The sequence below is a fragment of the Pieris rapae genome, chromosome 20, assembly GCF_905147795.1.
Source record: "Pieris rapae chromosome 20, ilPieRapa1.1, whole genome shotgun sequence".
Lineage (NCBI taxonomy): Eukaryota > Metazoa > Arthropoda > Insecta > Lepidoptera > Pieridae > Pieris > Pieris rapae.
The window spans coordinates 8,062,284-8,078,363 of record NC_059528.1 but is presented as its reverse complement, the minus strand read 5'-3'; the positions used below and the strand labels follow the sequence as shown (position 1 = coordinate 8,078,363).

Sequence of the window (16,080 nt, the reverse complement as noted above, 5' to 3'; positions counted from 1 at the left end):
TGAAATTTTTAAGGGTGATTGGTTATTTTAAATGCACGTGTCATAATTTTTTAGTTTATAATGATAATTTTAACCTTTTTCAAAAATGTTTGGTAATATACTGTTGTGCCAATAAATAACTGTTTGTGCTTACTAACAAAGTGTTATGGGGATCCCGGCTTCCTTCCACCCGCGCTTCCAATTTCGCCAGAGTAAGAACTTAAAATAATTGACATCCTGCTCCGGGGAACCTGGTAACGTTGGTGGTAAAATTCAGCGAGATGAGACGGACGAAAGAGTGTTTTGCGGAACAAAAATAAAGTATTTTTTTTGTCTCTATAATACTCCCCATGATTAGAATAACCAAGTTTGCCTACTAACAAGTTGTTAAGGGGATCCCAGGTGCCTTCCATCCGCGCTTGCAATTTCTCCGGAGTAAGAACTTGAATTAATGGATATCCTGCTCCGGAGAAATTGTTAACGTTGGTGGTGAAATTCAGCGAGATGAGACGGACGAAACAGTGTTTCGTGAAACAAAAATGATGTATTATTTTCCATAATACTCCCCATGATTGGAATAAACGAGTGTGCTTACTAACAAAGTGTTATGGGGATCCCGGCTTCCTTCCACCCGCGCTTCCAATTTCGCCAGAGTAAGAACTTGAATTGATTGACATCCTGCTCCGGGGAACCTGGTAACGTTGGTGGGGAAATTCAGCGAGATGAGACGGAAGAAAGACTGTATTGCGGAACAAAAATGAAGTATTTTTTTCGTCTCCATAATACTCCCCATGATTGAAATAACCGAGTGTGCTTACTAACAAAGTGTTATGGGGATCCCGGCTGCTTTCCACCCGCGCTTCCAATTTCGCCGGAGTAAGAACTTGAACTGATTGATATCCTGCTCCGGGGAACCTGGTAACGTTGGTGGTGAAATTCGGCGAGATGAGACGGACGAAAGAGTGTTTTGCGAAACAAAAATGAAGTATTTTTTTCGTCTCCATAATACTCCCCATGATTGGAATAACCGAGTGTGCTTACTAACAAAGTGTTATGGGTATGCCGGCTGCTTTCCACCCGCGCTTCCAATTTCGCCGGAGTAAGAACTTGAACTGATTGACATCCTGCTCCGGGGAACCTGGTAACGCTGGTGGGGAAATTCAGCAAGATGAGACGGAATTAAGACTGTATTGCGGAACAAAAATGAAGTATTTTTTTCGTCTCCATAATACTCCCCATGATTGAAATAATCAAGTTTGCTTACTAACAAAGTGTTATGGGTATGCCGGCTGCTTTCCACCCGCGCTTCCAATTTCGCCGGAGTAAGAACTTGAACTGATTGACATCCTGCTCCGGGGAACCTGGTAACGTTGGTGGTGAAATTCAGCGAGATGAGACGGGCGAAAGAGTGTTTTGCGAAACAAAAATGAAGTATTTTTTTCGTCTCCATAATACTCCCCATGATTGGAATAACCGAGTGTGCTTACTAACAAAGTGTTATGGGTATGCCGGCTGCTTTCCACCCGCGCTTCCAATTTCGCCGGAGTAAGAACTTGAACTGATTGACATCCTGCTCCGGGGAACCTGGTAACGCTGGTGGGGAAATTCAGCAAGATGAGACGGAATTAAGACTGTATTGCGGAACAAAAATGAAGTATTTTTTTCGTCTCCATAATACTCCCCATGATTGAAATAATCAAGTTTGCTTACTAACAAAGTGTTATGGGTATGCCGGCTGCTTTCCACCCGCGCTTCCAATTTCGCCGGAGTAAGAACTTGAACTGATTGACATCCTGCTCCGGGGAACCTGGTAACGTTGGTGGTGAAATTCAGCGAGATGAGACGGGCGAAAGAGTGCTTTGCGGAACAAAAATGAAGTATTTTTTTCGTCTCCATAATACTCCCCATGATTGAAATAACCGAGTGTGCTTACTAACAAAGTGTTATGGGGATCCCGGCTGCTTTCCACCCGCGCTTCCAATTTCGCCGGAGTAAGAACTTGAACTGATTGACATCCTGCTCCGGGGAACCTGGTAACGTTGGTGGTGAAATTCAGCAAGATGAGATGGACGAATAAGGGTTTCGCGGAACATGAAGGATCTATGCATATTTATTGTTTTTAATTCAAGCATCGCACACTGAGATAAAATGAAATCTACTATAAGTGATTTTGGTTAGTTCCCGCCCTTAACCAACCTACTTATTAACTGATTGTGCTTACTAACAAGGTGTAAGAGAGAATTTCGTCTATCTACCACCCGCTCTTTCAATTTATCCGGAGTAAGAACATAAATTTCTTGATATCCTACTCCGGAGAACTTGATAACGTTGGTGGTGAATTTCATCACACCGCGCATCCAGCGGCATTTTACTGACACAAAAAGATGTAAGTTTGATGTCCTATGTGTGAGTGGCGGATTTACAAACTTTTCCCAAATTGACGCCCTAGGCTACTCATCTTGCTAGTAAATCTGCCACTGCTGTGTTGCTGTTGTTTAAAAAGAATACAGAATGAACAGATGTTCAGATGTTCTTGCATGGTCTAATTAAAAAATAACAAGCATGTTCGGTGTTTGGGTGTTTCGATCGAAGCAAGAACAAAATTAAATGGATTTATTAATTTCAGGCGCTCCAAGAGTCGTCAGTATTCGCAGAAAGGCTCGAAGGTATGGTTCGGGCCCTGTCTGGCGCAGCTGACCAATTGCAGCGTGCCGAACCTGTCTCCGCCCACCCGCACAAGATACAGTACGTTCTTTGCTTACCTTAATATTTACTCACACCGCAGGCTCTGCCACCCAAAAGTTTCATGGCCTCCAAAACAACCTCCTGCCAATTGCTGGCTTTCTGCCGCAGCAGATTCTCCCCCGCTCTGGTGATCCAGCAATGTAATATTATAATAACTGATATTAATATAGGGAATTGCTTTTCAAATACCCATATATTTTTATATAAAATAAAAACTTTGTTCTAAGTAAAGATTGAGTTATAAGAACTACCGAATAAAAACGACGTTTAAAAATTATGAATCTTCCAAGAATCTTCTAGAATCCAATACGCTCTATATTTGATAGGATTGTCTTACCGATTTTATTTGTTTACAGAGACCAAATCGAAGAGAACAACGCGTTAATCGAAGATCTAGAGAAACGTGAAGAAGCGTACAGAGCGGTGCAAAGAGCGGCGAGTGACGTCATGAGTAAGGCTAGCGCGACTGACCCAGCCGTCAGAGATATCAGAGGAAAACTGGAGAAACTTAATAAGTAAGTAATGAAATATTGACTTTTTTTTTCAATTTTTCTGGTCTTGAATAAAAGTAGTTCTATATTCAAGATGTCCAAACCACTTGGTTTCAACTGATGACTGACTGAGTTGAGTCGAAAATGTTATACTATCCAGATAAAAACTTACATAAAGCTAAAGAAGTTGCTAGCCGAATTGGATTTTGATTCTGAAGAGACTACTGACTACATGATTCTGAGGTTCCAAAGACTAACATGACAATGATTAGACGTAACAGTAGGGTTATTGTTTCTAAAAATATTGTTTTAAACATGCACCAGGTACGGTATAATTCTAATCTACCCACAACACGTAATTATAATTTCCAAATTTATCAACAGACTATGGGATGAAGTCCAACGGACGAGCAACAACCGTGGCCAATCCCTCGAAAGCGCTTTAGAACTGGCTCGTCGCTTCTGGGAACAGCTGGAGGCAGTCATGGGACAGCTTGGAGAGCTGGAGGACACTTTGGCTGCTCAGCCACCGCCTGCTGCCCAGCCCCATCACATTCAACACCAGCAGTTGCAGCTGCAGGAGATCAGACAGGAGATTGATCACACTAAACCCGAGGTATGATTAAAGTTTATGACATTACGGCCACATTATAAGTGAATTTAAAGAATGTTCTTCTCCCACAGTATTTCTTGCTTTTTCTAGGATTTCCTGGAAAATTCGCTTGTTACCTAATCATATATGTTTAGCCGAAATTTTTGTACTCCTATTGCATCGTTGTGTCGCAAATGTTCTTCAATCGGTATCTCATGTCTGAACATTGTGGTCATCAAGAAAGCATCTGGTGCGGACTATCTGATTCCATCGGTGTCCAACGCCTCTCCCGTACAGTGTATAGTTTTGAGGACGATGAGTCTTTCACTTGATCGGTCGACCTAGTTGGTGAACAGCTGATCTTTTGCCTTCTGTGTATTTCCACAACGATCAGTTTCTCCAAGTTCTCATCGCCTCTGCGCAATGCACTATCAGATAATTAATTCTTAGCATATGGTAGACAGGCAAGGCCGTCGTGTGACTTCGAAGTGTTAATTAATATTAAAATTCAGGTGGAGAAAGTCCGGAAGACGGGATCAACTCTGATGTCCATCTGCGGTGAACCGGACAAACCCGAAGTCAAGAAACACATCGAAGATCTGGATACAGCATGGGACAATATCACGGCCCTCTACGCTAGACGGGAAGAAAATCTCATTGACGCCATGGAGAAGGCTATGGAGTTCCATGATACACTTCATGTGAGTATTATTTAGTATAATACTTATTAAAACCAGGGTTTTCTTTGGTCTTTATTTTCAAGTATTTTTTGTCTAGAATTTTGGTGCTTAATTTCATCTTATATTATTCGAACTTGGGTTTTAAATATGCTAACTCACTTATCCCGTCTTAATAACTCTGTCCAAAATTCGCAGAATCTCCAAGAATTCCTGGACACGGCAGAAGATAAGTTCTCCCGTATGGGACCTTTGGGCTCGGACATCGACGCCGTGAAGCGACAGATCTCACAACTTGCAGGCTTCAAAACCGAAGTAGACCCTCACATGGTCAAGGTTGAAGCTTTGAACAGGTAATTAAAAGAAAGACCATATTTTGATCTATGGTCTACCTAAATCTTTCCTATGAGGTTATGGGACCTAACTAATCTCAATTGCACAACATATGGCTTAACGCAAACTTCTTTAAATCTATAGCAAAATTTATCGAAATCGGAGTATCTACGTAGGTAGAGATATTTCTTCAGGAATTAGTACATACATCATAGATTTCATCGATTGTTTAGACAGTCATAATTAGTAATAAATAGCGACGGTTTCCGGTCTCGCAAAACTGGACATAATTTTTTGTTATTGCAATTACTATCGCATATGTGTTTCAGGTTTCAGAGACTTAATCGTATAGTACAATATGTTTCTTTATATATTTGTATCAATTAACAATTATACATAATAAACTAATGATTATGTTTAAAAATTTAAAAGTTTGCGTTATGCCATCGTAGCAATAGTTTTGATAATTTCTCACGATACTAATAAAATGTTTTTTCCCGCTTCACCAACGGCACACCCGAAGGAGTTTAATGAGGCAAGGAATTGAGTTTAATTTTGTGTGACTGCTTTTGTTGTTGTAAGCTTGAACCAATCTTGTTAACCAATACGACAGACAAAAATAAATAATACAGATTGGTAATCTTCTTGTTTTCATGTTATGTGTTGTTTTGACGCGACAACGTCTAATCGATGAACGCCGGCTACACGCACAAAAAAGCACTCATTGTCCCGTTACGCTCATTGTACGCTAGCGCAGCATCTATCTCTCTTTCAACCGAGGCCTATGCGTCCGATAATTCACTCCTTGGTATCCATACCAAATAGTGATACTTTAATAAAAATTATTCAATTTTATTCGTAAAAGTTTGCAATCATTCATCAATGTTTTGTGATGACGTTGTCACGTAAAACTATCTGTTTTTATTCGATGGATTCTATATCATTATACTTATCATTACAATTAAAAATCTCTGATGAGTCTTTCTTCTCTTTCACTCTTGGTTCTTTTATCCATTTCTGTTTTCGTTGCGGTATGTTATTCGCTTATGTGCAAAAATATCTATTACCATATCAATATTCTATTTTTTTATTGTATTAATAAATTATGAAACGTATACTGGTAGCAACACGTGATTTTTGTGTCAATAAATATAACAAATAATTACAAATTCAATAGTACGTTTTGCAGTTTTGCTTATGGGTATAATATTTTTAATAAGAACTATATTTATCCTTCAAGCATTACATATAAAAATTCAATATTAATAACAGGCAAGCCGCGGAGTTAACTGAACGAACATCATCCGAACAAGCTGCGGCAATCAAACAACCCCTGACAGAAGTGAACGGTCGCTGGTCATCTCTCCTCCGGGGTATGGTGGAAAGGCAGCAGCAGCTGGAGAAGGCTCTGTTAAGGTTGGGACAGCTGCAACATGCCCTAAGAGACATATTAGCATGGATACAGCATACAAACGATACCTTGGATACTTTGGCACCGGTAAGATCATGTTTAATAAATTGCAACATTTTTTTTTAATGTTATTTTATTTCAAGTATCCATATTCTTCTTTCAAACTTATTAGGAAATAGATAATAATTAGTATGGATAAAAAAATGTGTTTTAGATTAAAAATATTATTTTCTTAAAAAATTATAATATTGGAATAATTTTACTTTCCTTTTGCAAGAAATAAAAGGTTCTTTATTATTATTTTTTAATAAATAATTGTAGGTAAACATTGCCTATAGTTTACTATTTATTTTCTTTATTTAAATTCAAGGTTTTTATTATCATAACTTTAATAGGTGGCTGGAGATCCCCAAATCTTGGAAGTGGAACTGGCGAAACTGAAGGTGGTAATGAATGATATCGCAGCTCATCAGGCCAGCGTTGATACTCTCAATGAAGCCGGAGCTCACATCGTCCACCATGGTGGGTTTTGAAAAGAGTCTAAAAGACTGTTGAAATTTAATGAATAATTCATTCGTACTTAATAAAAGTCAATCAATGCTAATTCCATTTTCACGCATAAAATAGATATTTTAAACATTTGTTAATTATTGTTACCTACTCTTATCTTTTTTCCACTTGATTGCACCCAAACGGCCGAAGTACGACTCCTATGCATACAAAATAGTGATATTACATTACAATACAATCATTATGATTCAATGTTAAACTATCGGCCGGAAACCGGCTTTACTAACCATATTTTTATACAGGCACAGATGAAGCCGGCGAAACCGCTGAGAAACTGGCAACACTCAACAAGAAGTGGCGCGAACTACAACAGAAAGCAAGAGATCGTCAATCCGAACTCGAAGAGGCATTAAGGGAGGCACAAAGGTAGGATTCTTAAATTTTATTGTTGTATAGGTTTTTACTGTGGATTCGACTCCCTGTAGGGGTCTTCCCTGGGAGATACGACCTCTAGTTAAAGAAAGAGCATACTCTTCTCTCAAAGAGCCCATGAGCTATGATTACTGTCCTTTTTTGATTAGGCTTTTTTAAGTAGCCTCTTTTCTCCCTATTCTATAAAAAAATCAATTGAGAAGTTTACGTCCATCTTTTTATAGTTACATACATACATGTCTCTTTCAAGCAAACTCAACCCAGGTTTGTTGCTGGATTACCAAAAAATCTTCAAAATCTAGGTTCATTATAACAGTGACTACAATAATAACTTCAAATAAGTTAAGAAAAATATTTTCGGTGTTTTAAGAATTAATTTTTTTTTCATAGTTTCAACGCCGAAATTGGAGACCTACTGTCGTGGTTATCTGAAGTGGACAGCGTAGTGGTCGCATCCAAACCTGTTGGAGGTCTGCCTGAGACTGCCACAGAACAGCTCGAGAGGTTTATGGTACGTTTGAGGGTAGATCAAAAATTAGGCCTGTAATCGACATTTTTGGCCATATAGCACATTAGAACCGCTTTTCTTCATTATATTTTGACATAAACTAAACAGGAGGTGTACCACGAGATCGAAGCCAACCGCCCGAAAGTGGAAGCCGTCCTGCAGCAGGGTCAGGAGTACATCAAACGACAAGAGAAGCCCAACCCCACCAGTCAGCTCCATCTCAACTTAAAGAACTTGAAGTCACGATGGGATAATGTCACTTCCAGGTTTGAATACAAGAATTTATTAAGAGTCCCAAACGAATTCAATAGGGAGTATATTAAAAATAATCCCGGGTTTGTAAGTCTGTTTAAAAACACATATTAGTGTTATTAAACAGAAGAAACTGAAAAATTCATTAAAATATTTTTATTAATATGATTTTAAATGCGTAGGAAATTCTACTACTATTTAATATATATATATATATATATACATGTTCCTGAACTCCTCTTAAACGTCTTGACCGATTTGAATTAGCAGAGCAATGGTTTTAATATATTTTGTCCTCATAGAGCGTCAGACAAGAAGATAAAGCTGGAAATAGCGCTGAAGGAAGCGACGGAGTTCCACGAGGCTTTGCAAGCGTTCGTCGATTGGTTGACCTCGGCTGAGAAGACGTTGACGTCTGCCAAACCTGTATCCAGGGTTATGGAGACATTACTCAGTAAGATTCTGTCTTGTATTTGCAGTTCCCTATACAATGTTCTCCCTCTTTAGTATAGCGTCTAATTTTAAAATATCAATTAACTATAGGAATGCTAGAATGACGTTTTATTGCTAGTCAACAGTTCCTATATTCGATTTTATAAGAAATTAATGGTAATTGACAAAGTAAAATGTAAAAAAGTTGGCCAGAAAATATAAATAGAAGGGTACTTACGTGTGTCCATAACTTTATAATTAATAAAATTTTAACTTTGTCTCTCCAGCTCAAGTGGAAGAACACAAAGCCTTCCAGAAGGAAGTGTCCACCCACCGGGAGACGATGCTGCAATTGGATAAAAAGGGAACTCACCTGAAATACTTCAGCCAAAAGCAGGATGTGATCCTCATCAAGAACCTTCTGGTTTCCGTACAGCATAGATGGGAGAGGGTGGTCTCCAAGGCTGCTGAGAGGACCAGGGCTTTGGACCACGGTATCAAGGAGGCCAAGGAGTTTAATGATATGTGGTAGGTTTTTATACGTGAAAACCTGAAATCTTATAAAACCCCAGGTTTTTGTGTAATCTTACAAAGAGTAATAATTATCTCTGCATTGTCTACAGGAACAACTTGATGAACTGGCTTAACGACACAGAACAACAGTTGGACGAGCTCAACGCTGAAGCGAATGTCAACGATCCGGAGAAGATTAAACAGAGGTGATTTAACAATGTGTTTAATCAATTCATTTCATTCGCTTTGTGTTTTTGAAGTGAAAACTTCTTTAGCGTGATTTGAATGATGAAATAGTATAAAGAGACAGACACATAAATTCATTAAATTAAAAAATATGTATTTATATCCAAAAAAATAAATAAGAGATTAATTTAGTTCAATTTTAAAATAAGTTGAAATTTATCAATTTTATTTACATAAAATTAATTATAAAATTTCATGTTGATATAGATAAAGATAAAGATTGATATTAAAATTAGTTTAAAGAAAAATCTACTACTTATAAAAAACTTTTTTTTTATCAATTGTAGTTTTAATCGAAATTAAAAAGTAATATTAAACTTAAAAATTTAAATCACATTTGTTTGAAACAAAAATTTTTGAAGGTTTCACGTCTACCACGTGTGTCTTTACCCTTTATGTAAAAAATATGTTTTATTTACGTAAGTAGAAGTTCAAAATAAACATTTGTAGTTCCAATAACATAACGTCAAAACTGTTGGTAATTTGTTGAGTAAATTTTAACTGAAAAAAATACTACGAAATTGCGGTTTTTTTTTCTTTATATTAAACTGATTTTTTTCTTACAGATTAACAAAACACCGTGAATTACAAAAGGCGTTGGCTTCGAAGCAGCCCGCTTACGATTTGACGAGCAAAACAGGCAAAACCCTGAAAGACAAAGCGCCGAAGAGCGACGAACCCGTGCTGAGGGAGAAATTGGCGGAGCTCAAGTCTAAATGGACCACTGTTTGCTCGAAGGCTGTGGACAGGTACGGTTTTTTTATTTATTTAATAGGAGGCTCACCTCATGTACCGTGGACACTCACAGCCAGAAGGCTCGCAAGTGTAGATATGTTCTATACTCGGGTCAGTGTGTTGCCAGCTATGAAGAATTCCTGCGTTTTTTTCTTGAAGGACCCTAAATCGATTGTAAACAGTATAGCAGCATTTCGATAATTCAGTTTTAGAAGTTTTCGGGAAAGGTTTAAAAAAACTTATAGATGTATAGAATTTTGGTTATCTCATGAATAAAGTTGCTTAATTCATTATGAAACATTTACAAACAAATAAAATTGTGATGGCTTATCGACCTATAACTTTTTTTTTTGTTTTTTTTTCTTTTCGGAATTTTTTCTGGCGTTATAATTAATGATATTTTTAAGACGAACAGCGTTTAGTACCGAAAATATATAATTCTCAGGCAAAGACGTCTAGAGGAAGCTCTTCTATACTCGGGTCAGTTCAAGGACGCGATGTCCGCGCTTCTTGAATGGCTCAGGAAACAGGAGAAAGACTTATCATCAGAATCGCCGTTACACGGAGATTTGGATACCGTTATGGCACTCATTGAACAGCACAAGGTGAATTGAAAGACCGTATATTAAAATATTTTTAATGATTTTATTTCCCTCAGACATTTCTGAGTTACGTATACAAGTTTAAAAAAATCACAGGATCATATGCTTTGTTTGTTTTATTACGAAAAATATGTTTGATTACTTATGTACACGCGTTAGAAATTTATACTTCTTTAGGGTAACAATATTTTCGCAAAAATATTTTTTTTTATTTGTGGAAAAAAACGATACTTACATTTTAAAAACTAAAACGTTGAATATATCTAACTTCAGCCGGTGTCGGTGTTATAGTATCGTATCGTAATGTATCGTAAAAATTTACTCTCATTATTTTTTCCCTAACTCGCCAAAAGAAGTAAAAAAAATATCGTTAAAACAAATTCTACTGTTTAATGAAATATCCACTTTTCAGCAATTCGAGGAAGACCTACACTCCCGCGAACAACAAATGCAGTCGGTGATGAAGACCGGTCGAGATTTGGAAGCCACGGTAAGGAGGAAAATATAATTACGGCATTTAGTTTTCATCATAAAAGCATCTTTATGTCTTCAGAACATTTTCAGAATTTAGTATCAATCCCGTTGTATGTCTACCTGTGTGTGTATCTGTAGACATTCCCACATAAAGCCACAGTATTAAGCTAGTATGTGTATCAGGTGCCAGCGGAGGATGCCCTGAGCATCAAACAACAGTGCAGCGAATTGCAGCAAGCCTGGGACGCCGTGTTTACCCTCAGTGAAAGGAAAGCGCACAAACTTGAAACAGCGCTAAAAGAGGTGAGTTTGAACTTAAAACTCGTTTCACATCGACGGCCGTTGTTCCACAACTGACCGCTTTTATGGTAGACTTTACCGAGAAAAAAAGAAAAGAAAAAAGCGTTTTACAAAGTCGGCAACGCATTTACGAGCTGTGATGGGAATTTGATGAGGAAGAAGAAGAGGTGCGCTTCCTGCCTGTTTGCCTGAAATATATATGAGTGGCGCTTTTTAGGTCTGAGCCTCAGATATTTGTATCTGTTTCATAATCATTTGTAAATCTGTTTGGCAAGTAGGTGATCGGCCTCATGGGCCTGACACATGCCATAGACTTTACTCTGTAGATGATCATCTATTGGTGGTTTTAGTAATAATTTACAAAGAAGTTACACTTCTGATATGTGTACTTTGTACGGACCCACTTTATTTTTTTAATCTATGAATACGTAAGAAATCGATCGTGAAATTCATTTCACAGGCTGAACGTCTCCACAAGTCGGTGAACATGCTTCTCGAGTGGCTCTCCGACGCGGAGACCAAACTTCGTTTCACGGGACAGTTGCCAGAAGGAGAACAAGAGACGGAACAGCAGATCCAGGACCACGAGAGGTTCATCAAGGAGCTGAATGAGAAGAAGAGGGACAAGGACGATACCATATCTCTCGCTCACTCCATCTTGGGCAAGGCTCATCCGGATGCAGTCACAGTGATCAAACATTGGATCACGATTATACAGAGCAGATGGGATGAGGTAAGATAACATAGTTCTTAGTATCCCATACCCCAGATGGGGCACAGGGCGTCCACAATGTGTCTCTACCGCGTTCGGTCAATAACCACTACCTAGACCTGAAGATGCAGGTTAAAAGGTGAATTACTGTCCCTTAAACTAGAATCTTCTTACTAGGGGGAAAAACCAAGCTTATCTTCTGCTGCTAACTTAGCTGTATTAACCTATTTTTGCGGTCTATTTTTTAAAGTTTGAAGTCTATTTAAATGTTAAAGTAGGCTGAGCTTTTTATTACTTAAAAAAAATTTAAATCAAATGACTTGACCGACTGGTTTTATATGGCTTAGTAGTAATTAGTATTTGTTTAAGTTTTAATTATTTAATATTTTATTATAACAAAATATATTTAAATGGCTTGGTGGATAAATAAATTATCAATTTGCAATCAAAATAATTGACCAACCTTGCAAGATTAACACGATTATGATAAATATAGATAAAAAAACATCTTATCCAAAAATTGGACTATTAAACACTCAAACCTAAAGAACAATGCACGCCTATAAGCCGAGAAAATTGATGGTGTCTGTTTTACCAGTGATCAGAATCTTTAGTCAAGTGTCTGCTGGTCAGGTAATGTTTTGTTCTAGGTGACCTAAGTATTCTTGTAGTTGAATGGGTTGTATTGACCTAAGTGACGGGAAATTTCGTGTCTTAATAATATAGAAATCTCTTGTCACGATGTTTGTCCGCGATAGACTCCTGAACTACTTAACCGATTTTAAGTTAAATTTGCACACCGTGAGCAGTCTGGTCCAACTTAAGAGATAGGATAACTTAGATCTTTAATTATAGTCGCAATTTTATTTTATTTGCAAATTATTTGTTTATTATTTGACACAATTCTAACAAATGGCGCTGTGTTAAAATTACCAACGTTTCACATAAGCTATCTACCTTTCACATCAGTTCTCCTACAGTTTCGCTTGAATAGCTTACTACTATGTAATATAACAATAACTACAGCAACGCTTGGCTGAGTCTGCTACTTACTTAAAAATAAAATTAAATCATCTTTTTACGTCACAGATTAATGTACCATTCGAGCGAATGAAAAATATTCCATTGGTGTCCATGTCATTCGAAGTTAAGACTTCAGGGATAAAAGTGGCAGGTTGAAGCCACTAGGCCAACACAATATAGAAGACTAATAAATAGTTAATGAATTAAAAATAATATTTATAAAATTTAGGTATGGCAATGGGCAATGCAACGCGGTGGAAAGCTGGAAACCCACATGCAGAGTTTGAAGGACCTCGACCTGGTTCTGGAAGAACTTCTGCAGTGGCTCAGCGGACTTGAAACAACGCTTATTAGTATGTATACTGTTTATACTGGATTCAATACTATTACAGAATTTGTATTCTTAAACATAACTTGTTGCAAGAGTTGTCATTAATTTAAAAGAGATCAAAAAAGGGAAAATGTATTAGGAGAACAGTCTGTTACCAGTAAACTCAATTTAATGATATATATCGGTTACTTTTTATATAAATAAAATAGGCATTGCAAAATTTTGGCAAGATTTTATGATTTCGATATGAAGCGGATAGTTCGCGCTCTGCATCGCTCAAGCACTGCAGCTGACATGTCAATACTTCTGAATGCAATATTATTAATGGTTTCTCTTTAGCCCTGGAAGCCGAGCCTCTACCCGAATCCATCGAGGTACTAGAAGGTCTCATTGAAGACCACAAAGATCTGATGGAACACGCGCAGAAGAGACAGACCGAGGTGGACCGTGTCTGCAAGGCTTACCAGGTAAGATCCTTTGGTCAAAGGTTCAATTTATAGGTTTTTTAAACATAGACAATGTGTGGGTGATGTGTAAAAAAGTAAATAATTGCTATTGACGTAATCACCAAATAAGCAAATCAAAGACCCCCCCACCCCCACTATAGTGGTTACGTAATACTTAAACGGTCTAACGTAATTACGAAAGACAGTAGGACCTTAAGTAGGAATGAACCGACTTGGATCTCAATTTTTACGGTAGAAGACTTTTACTGCGTTGTGAGACTTGTTTTTTTTTTTAATATATGTTTTTGATGGCATATTTACTTTTAGATGAAGCGCCAAAGTGTAGGACGCGAGTCGACACCACGCAAAGTGTCGGCCAAGAGCGCGACCAAAGGCACGCCTGGGTATGTATCTTGTGTGTCACTCAATACACAAACACAAAAATATAAGTGTATAATTTGTTTTTTAACTTCTGAATTCATATTTATTTTCCTATTAAACGACTTTAAGTTTCCATGGGTTTAGCTACAACTTAGCAATAGGAGAGCCTTCTGCCCGTTTGAGACCCTGTTCTAAAAAAAATGAATGATAAAGGTTTTTAATAAATACGTATAGAATAGGCCAATGTGGTATCTCTATGGATAATGCCGGGTCCAATAATTTGTCTCTATCTCTCGTATTATATTTACGCTCCGATGGAAAAAGACAGAGACGTTGCTGCAATTAGCAATCAAAGATAGGAACACTTATATTTTTGTCGTTGCGTGTGTAAATGTTTGTTTGCTTCATAAATCATATCACAATCGCTCATGTGTTCGGCTTCTCACGTGTATTGTCTCTTTCACTCGCTCGCCGCCATCTTGTGACGTCATTGCACGTGTGACCAATAGACGCGGCTCTCAGCACGACCTTAATAGAGATAGGTCGATGTCACCAGATTATTATGGCAGTAGGCGTTATAGGTGTGTATTTTGAGTTTTATCATTTTCAAATTTAAATTTTGCGTTTTGTTATAATTCTTTCATTTAATTTATTTTGGAAGCTAATTTATACTTACAAAATTTTTAATTCTTATGTTTAATAAAGAACTAAACACTGTTACATCATTGTAAAATAACAATTCTACTCCTAAAAATGTTCTTGTGAATAAAATACTGGTTAATAGCATTTCTTTCGCACCTACGAGCTGTCTCTTTGACTCGCTCGACGCCATCTTGTGATGTCATTGCACGTGTTACTCATAAATATAATAACATTGATCACAAGAACAACTAAACATTGTCTATACACAGTAATTTATTCGTCTCTGATCTATGGAGTAGCTTTGTCTCGCTCTAACATGTGTAAATGTGGCTTTCTGTCTCACCCGTCACGCTTGGTGCAGGTCCCGGATTCACTCGCGAAGTAGGAGAGGAAGGTTTGATGTTACTTTTTAGGGTTTTTTTAGTTTAGTTTTGGCACCTTTTAACTTCAAAGTTTTTATATCTTGTTCTGATATATATAATTCCACTTACGGTCCTTCAAAAAAAGGGCGTACCTGTTCTTAAAAGGCCGGCAATGCACCTGTGAGCCTGTTACACTTATAAACGTTTTTGCTTTTATTGAAGTCGGTAAAAAAATGTAAATATGCAGTAATTAACTTAATAAAAACAATGGTTTGCTCGATTAAGTTATACATATTTAAGCAAATTAAAGCAAGTCCATTAAATTGATCATTTTATAAGATACTAGCGGACCGAAGACGTTGTTCAAATTCACTACAAAAAAAAATCCAAAGAAAAATCATTCAAATCGGTCCAGCCGTTTAATAAGGAGTTCAGTTCATTTGTAGGTATATAAAGATAAACTATACATTAAAGAATTTAAGGATAATATATAATAACTTTGAAGTGTTTTAAGCTTTTTGAGAGTAGTAGTAGTATGTAGTTAGTGCTGATTGGTTTGAAGGTCGTAGTTTGAAAAATCTCTTAAGATTTTTTTATATGCTTTCGTTTTTATTAGTATACGAATACGTCAAATCCTCTCTGTTGGTGGTTGGATTAACACGCTTTTATAATCTGTTTACAATAATCACGTGTCTATAACCACGCGATTCTTGGATTAACTCCGACTAACAGGTAACATTGTAAAATCTATTCACGTTTAAATTATAAAGTTTCATTAGCTTATATAGACGCAAATTTATGAATCGCATATTTACATAGCTCGACGTTTTAGCAATCGTGGTTACATCAAGTTGACACGTGACAGTTAACTTTTTTACATTAGAATCTGTTGACATATTGCATTACTAGCGCCTTTTTACTGTGCAAAAGTAAGCTTGGTTTTGCGTTTAT

General features: G+C 37.2%; 1 protein-coding gene across 32 annotated transcripts in view; it reads left to right on the top strand.

Moving 5' to 3' along the window:
- Positions 1-16,080, top strand: part of LOC110999013 (dystonin) — a 215,954-nt gene that overhangs the window by 185,399 nt on the left and 14,475 nt on the right. For 24 of the 32 annotated variants that reach the window (XM_022267872.2, XM_022267867.2, XM_045632553.1 and 21 more), the window contains 24 exons: positions 2,606-2,724; positions 3,081-3,239; positions 3,600-3,831; positions 4,320-4,508; positions 4,683-4,837; positions 5,341-5,352; positions 6,090-6,315; positions 6,624-6,750; positions 7,041-7,164; positions 7,561-7,681; positions 7,787-7,944; positions 8,233-8,384; positions 8,650-8,890; positions 8,986-9,081; positions 9,688-9,870; positions 10,302-10,461; positions 10,871-10,948; positions 11,116-11,235; positions 11,693-11,965; positions 13,197-13,320; positions 13,638-13,765; positions 14,072-14,148; positions 14,635-14,706; positions 15,129-15,161. In XM_022267872.2, coding sequence (XP_022123564.2) covers positions 2,606-2,724; positions 3,081-3,239; positions 3,600-3,831; positions 4,320-4,508; positions 4,683-4,837; positions 5,341-5,352; positions 6,090-6,315; positions 6,624-6,750; positions 7,041-7,164; positions 7,561-7,681; positions 7,787-7,944; positions 8,233-8,384; positions 8,650-8,890; positions 8,986-9,081; positions 9,688-9,870; positions 10,302-10,461; positions 10,871-10,948; positions 11,116-11,235; positions 11,693-11,965; positions 13,197-13,320; positions 13,638-13,765; positions 14,072-14,148; positions 14,635-14,706; positions 15,129-15,161 — 3,359 coding nt within the window. The remainder of the gene's footprint in view (positions 1-2,605; positions 2,725-3,080; positions 3,240-3,599; positions 3,832-4,319; positions 4,509-4,682; positions 4,838-5,340; positions 5,353-6,089; positions 6,316-6,623; positions 6,751-7,040; positions 7,165-7,560; positions 7,682-7,786; positions 7,945-8,232; positions 8,385-8,649; positions 8,891-8,985; positions 9,082-9,687; positions 9,871-10,301; positions 10,462-10,870; positions 10,949-11,115; positions 11,236-11,692; positions 11,966-13,196; positions 13,321-13,637; positions 13,766-14,071; positions 14,149-14,634; positions 14,707-15,128; positions 15,162-16,080) is intronic. The other 8 variants (XM_022267886.2, XM_045632559.1, XM_022267858.2 and 5 more) reach the window with 4 other exon arrangements.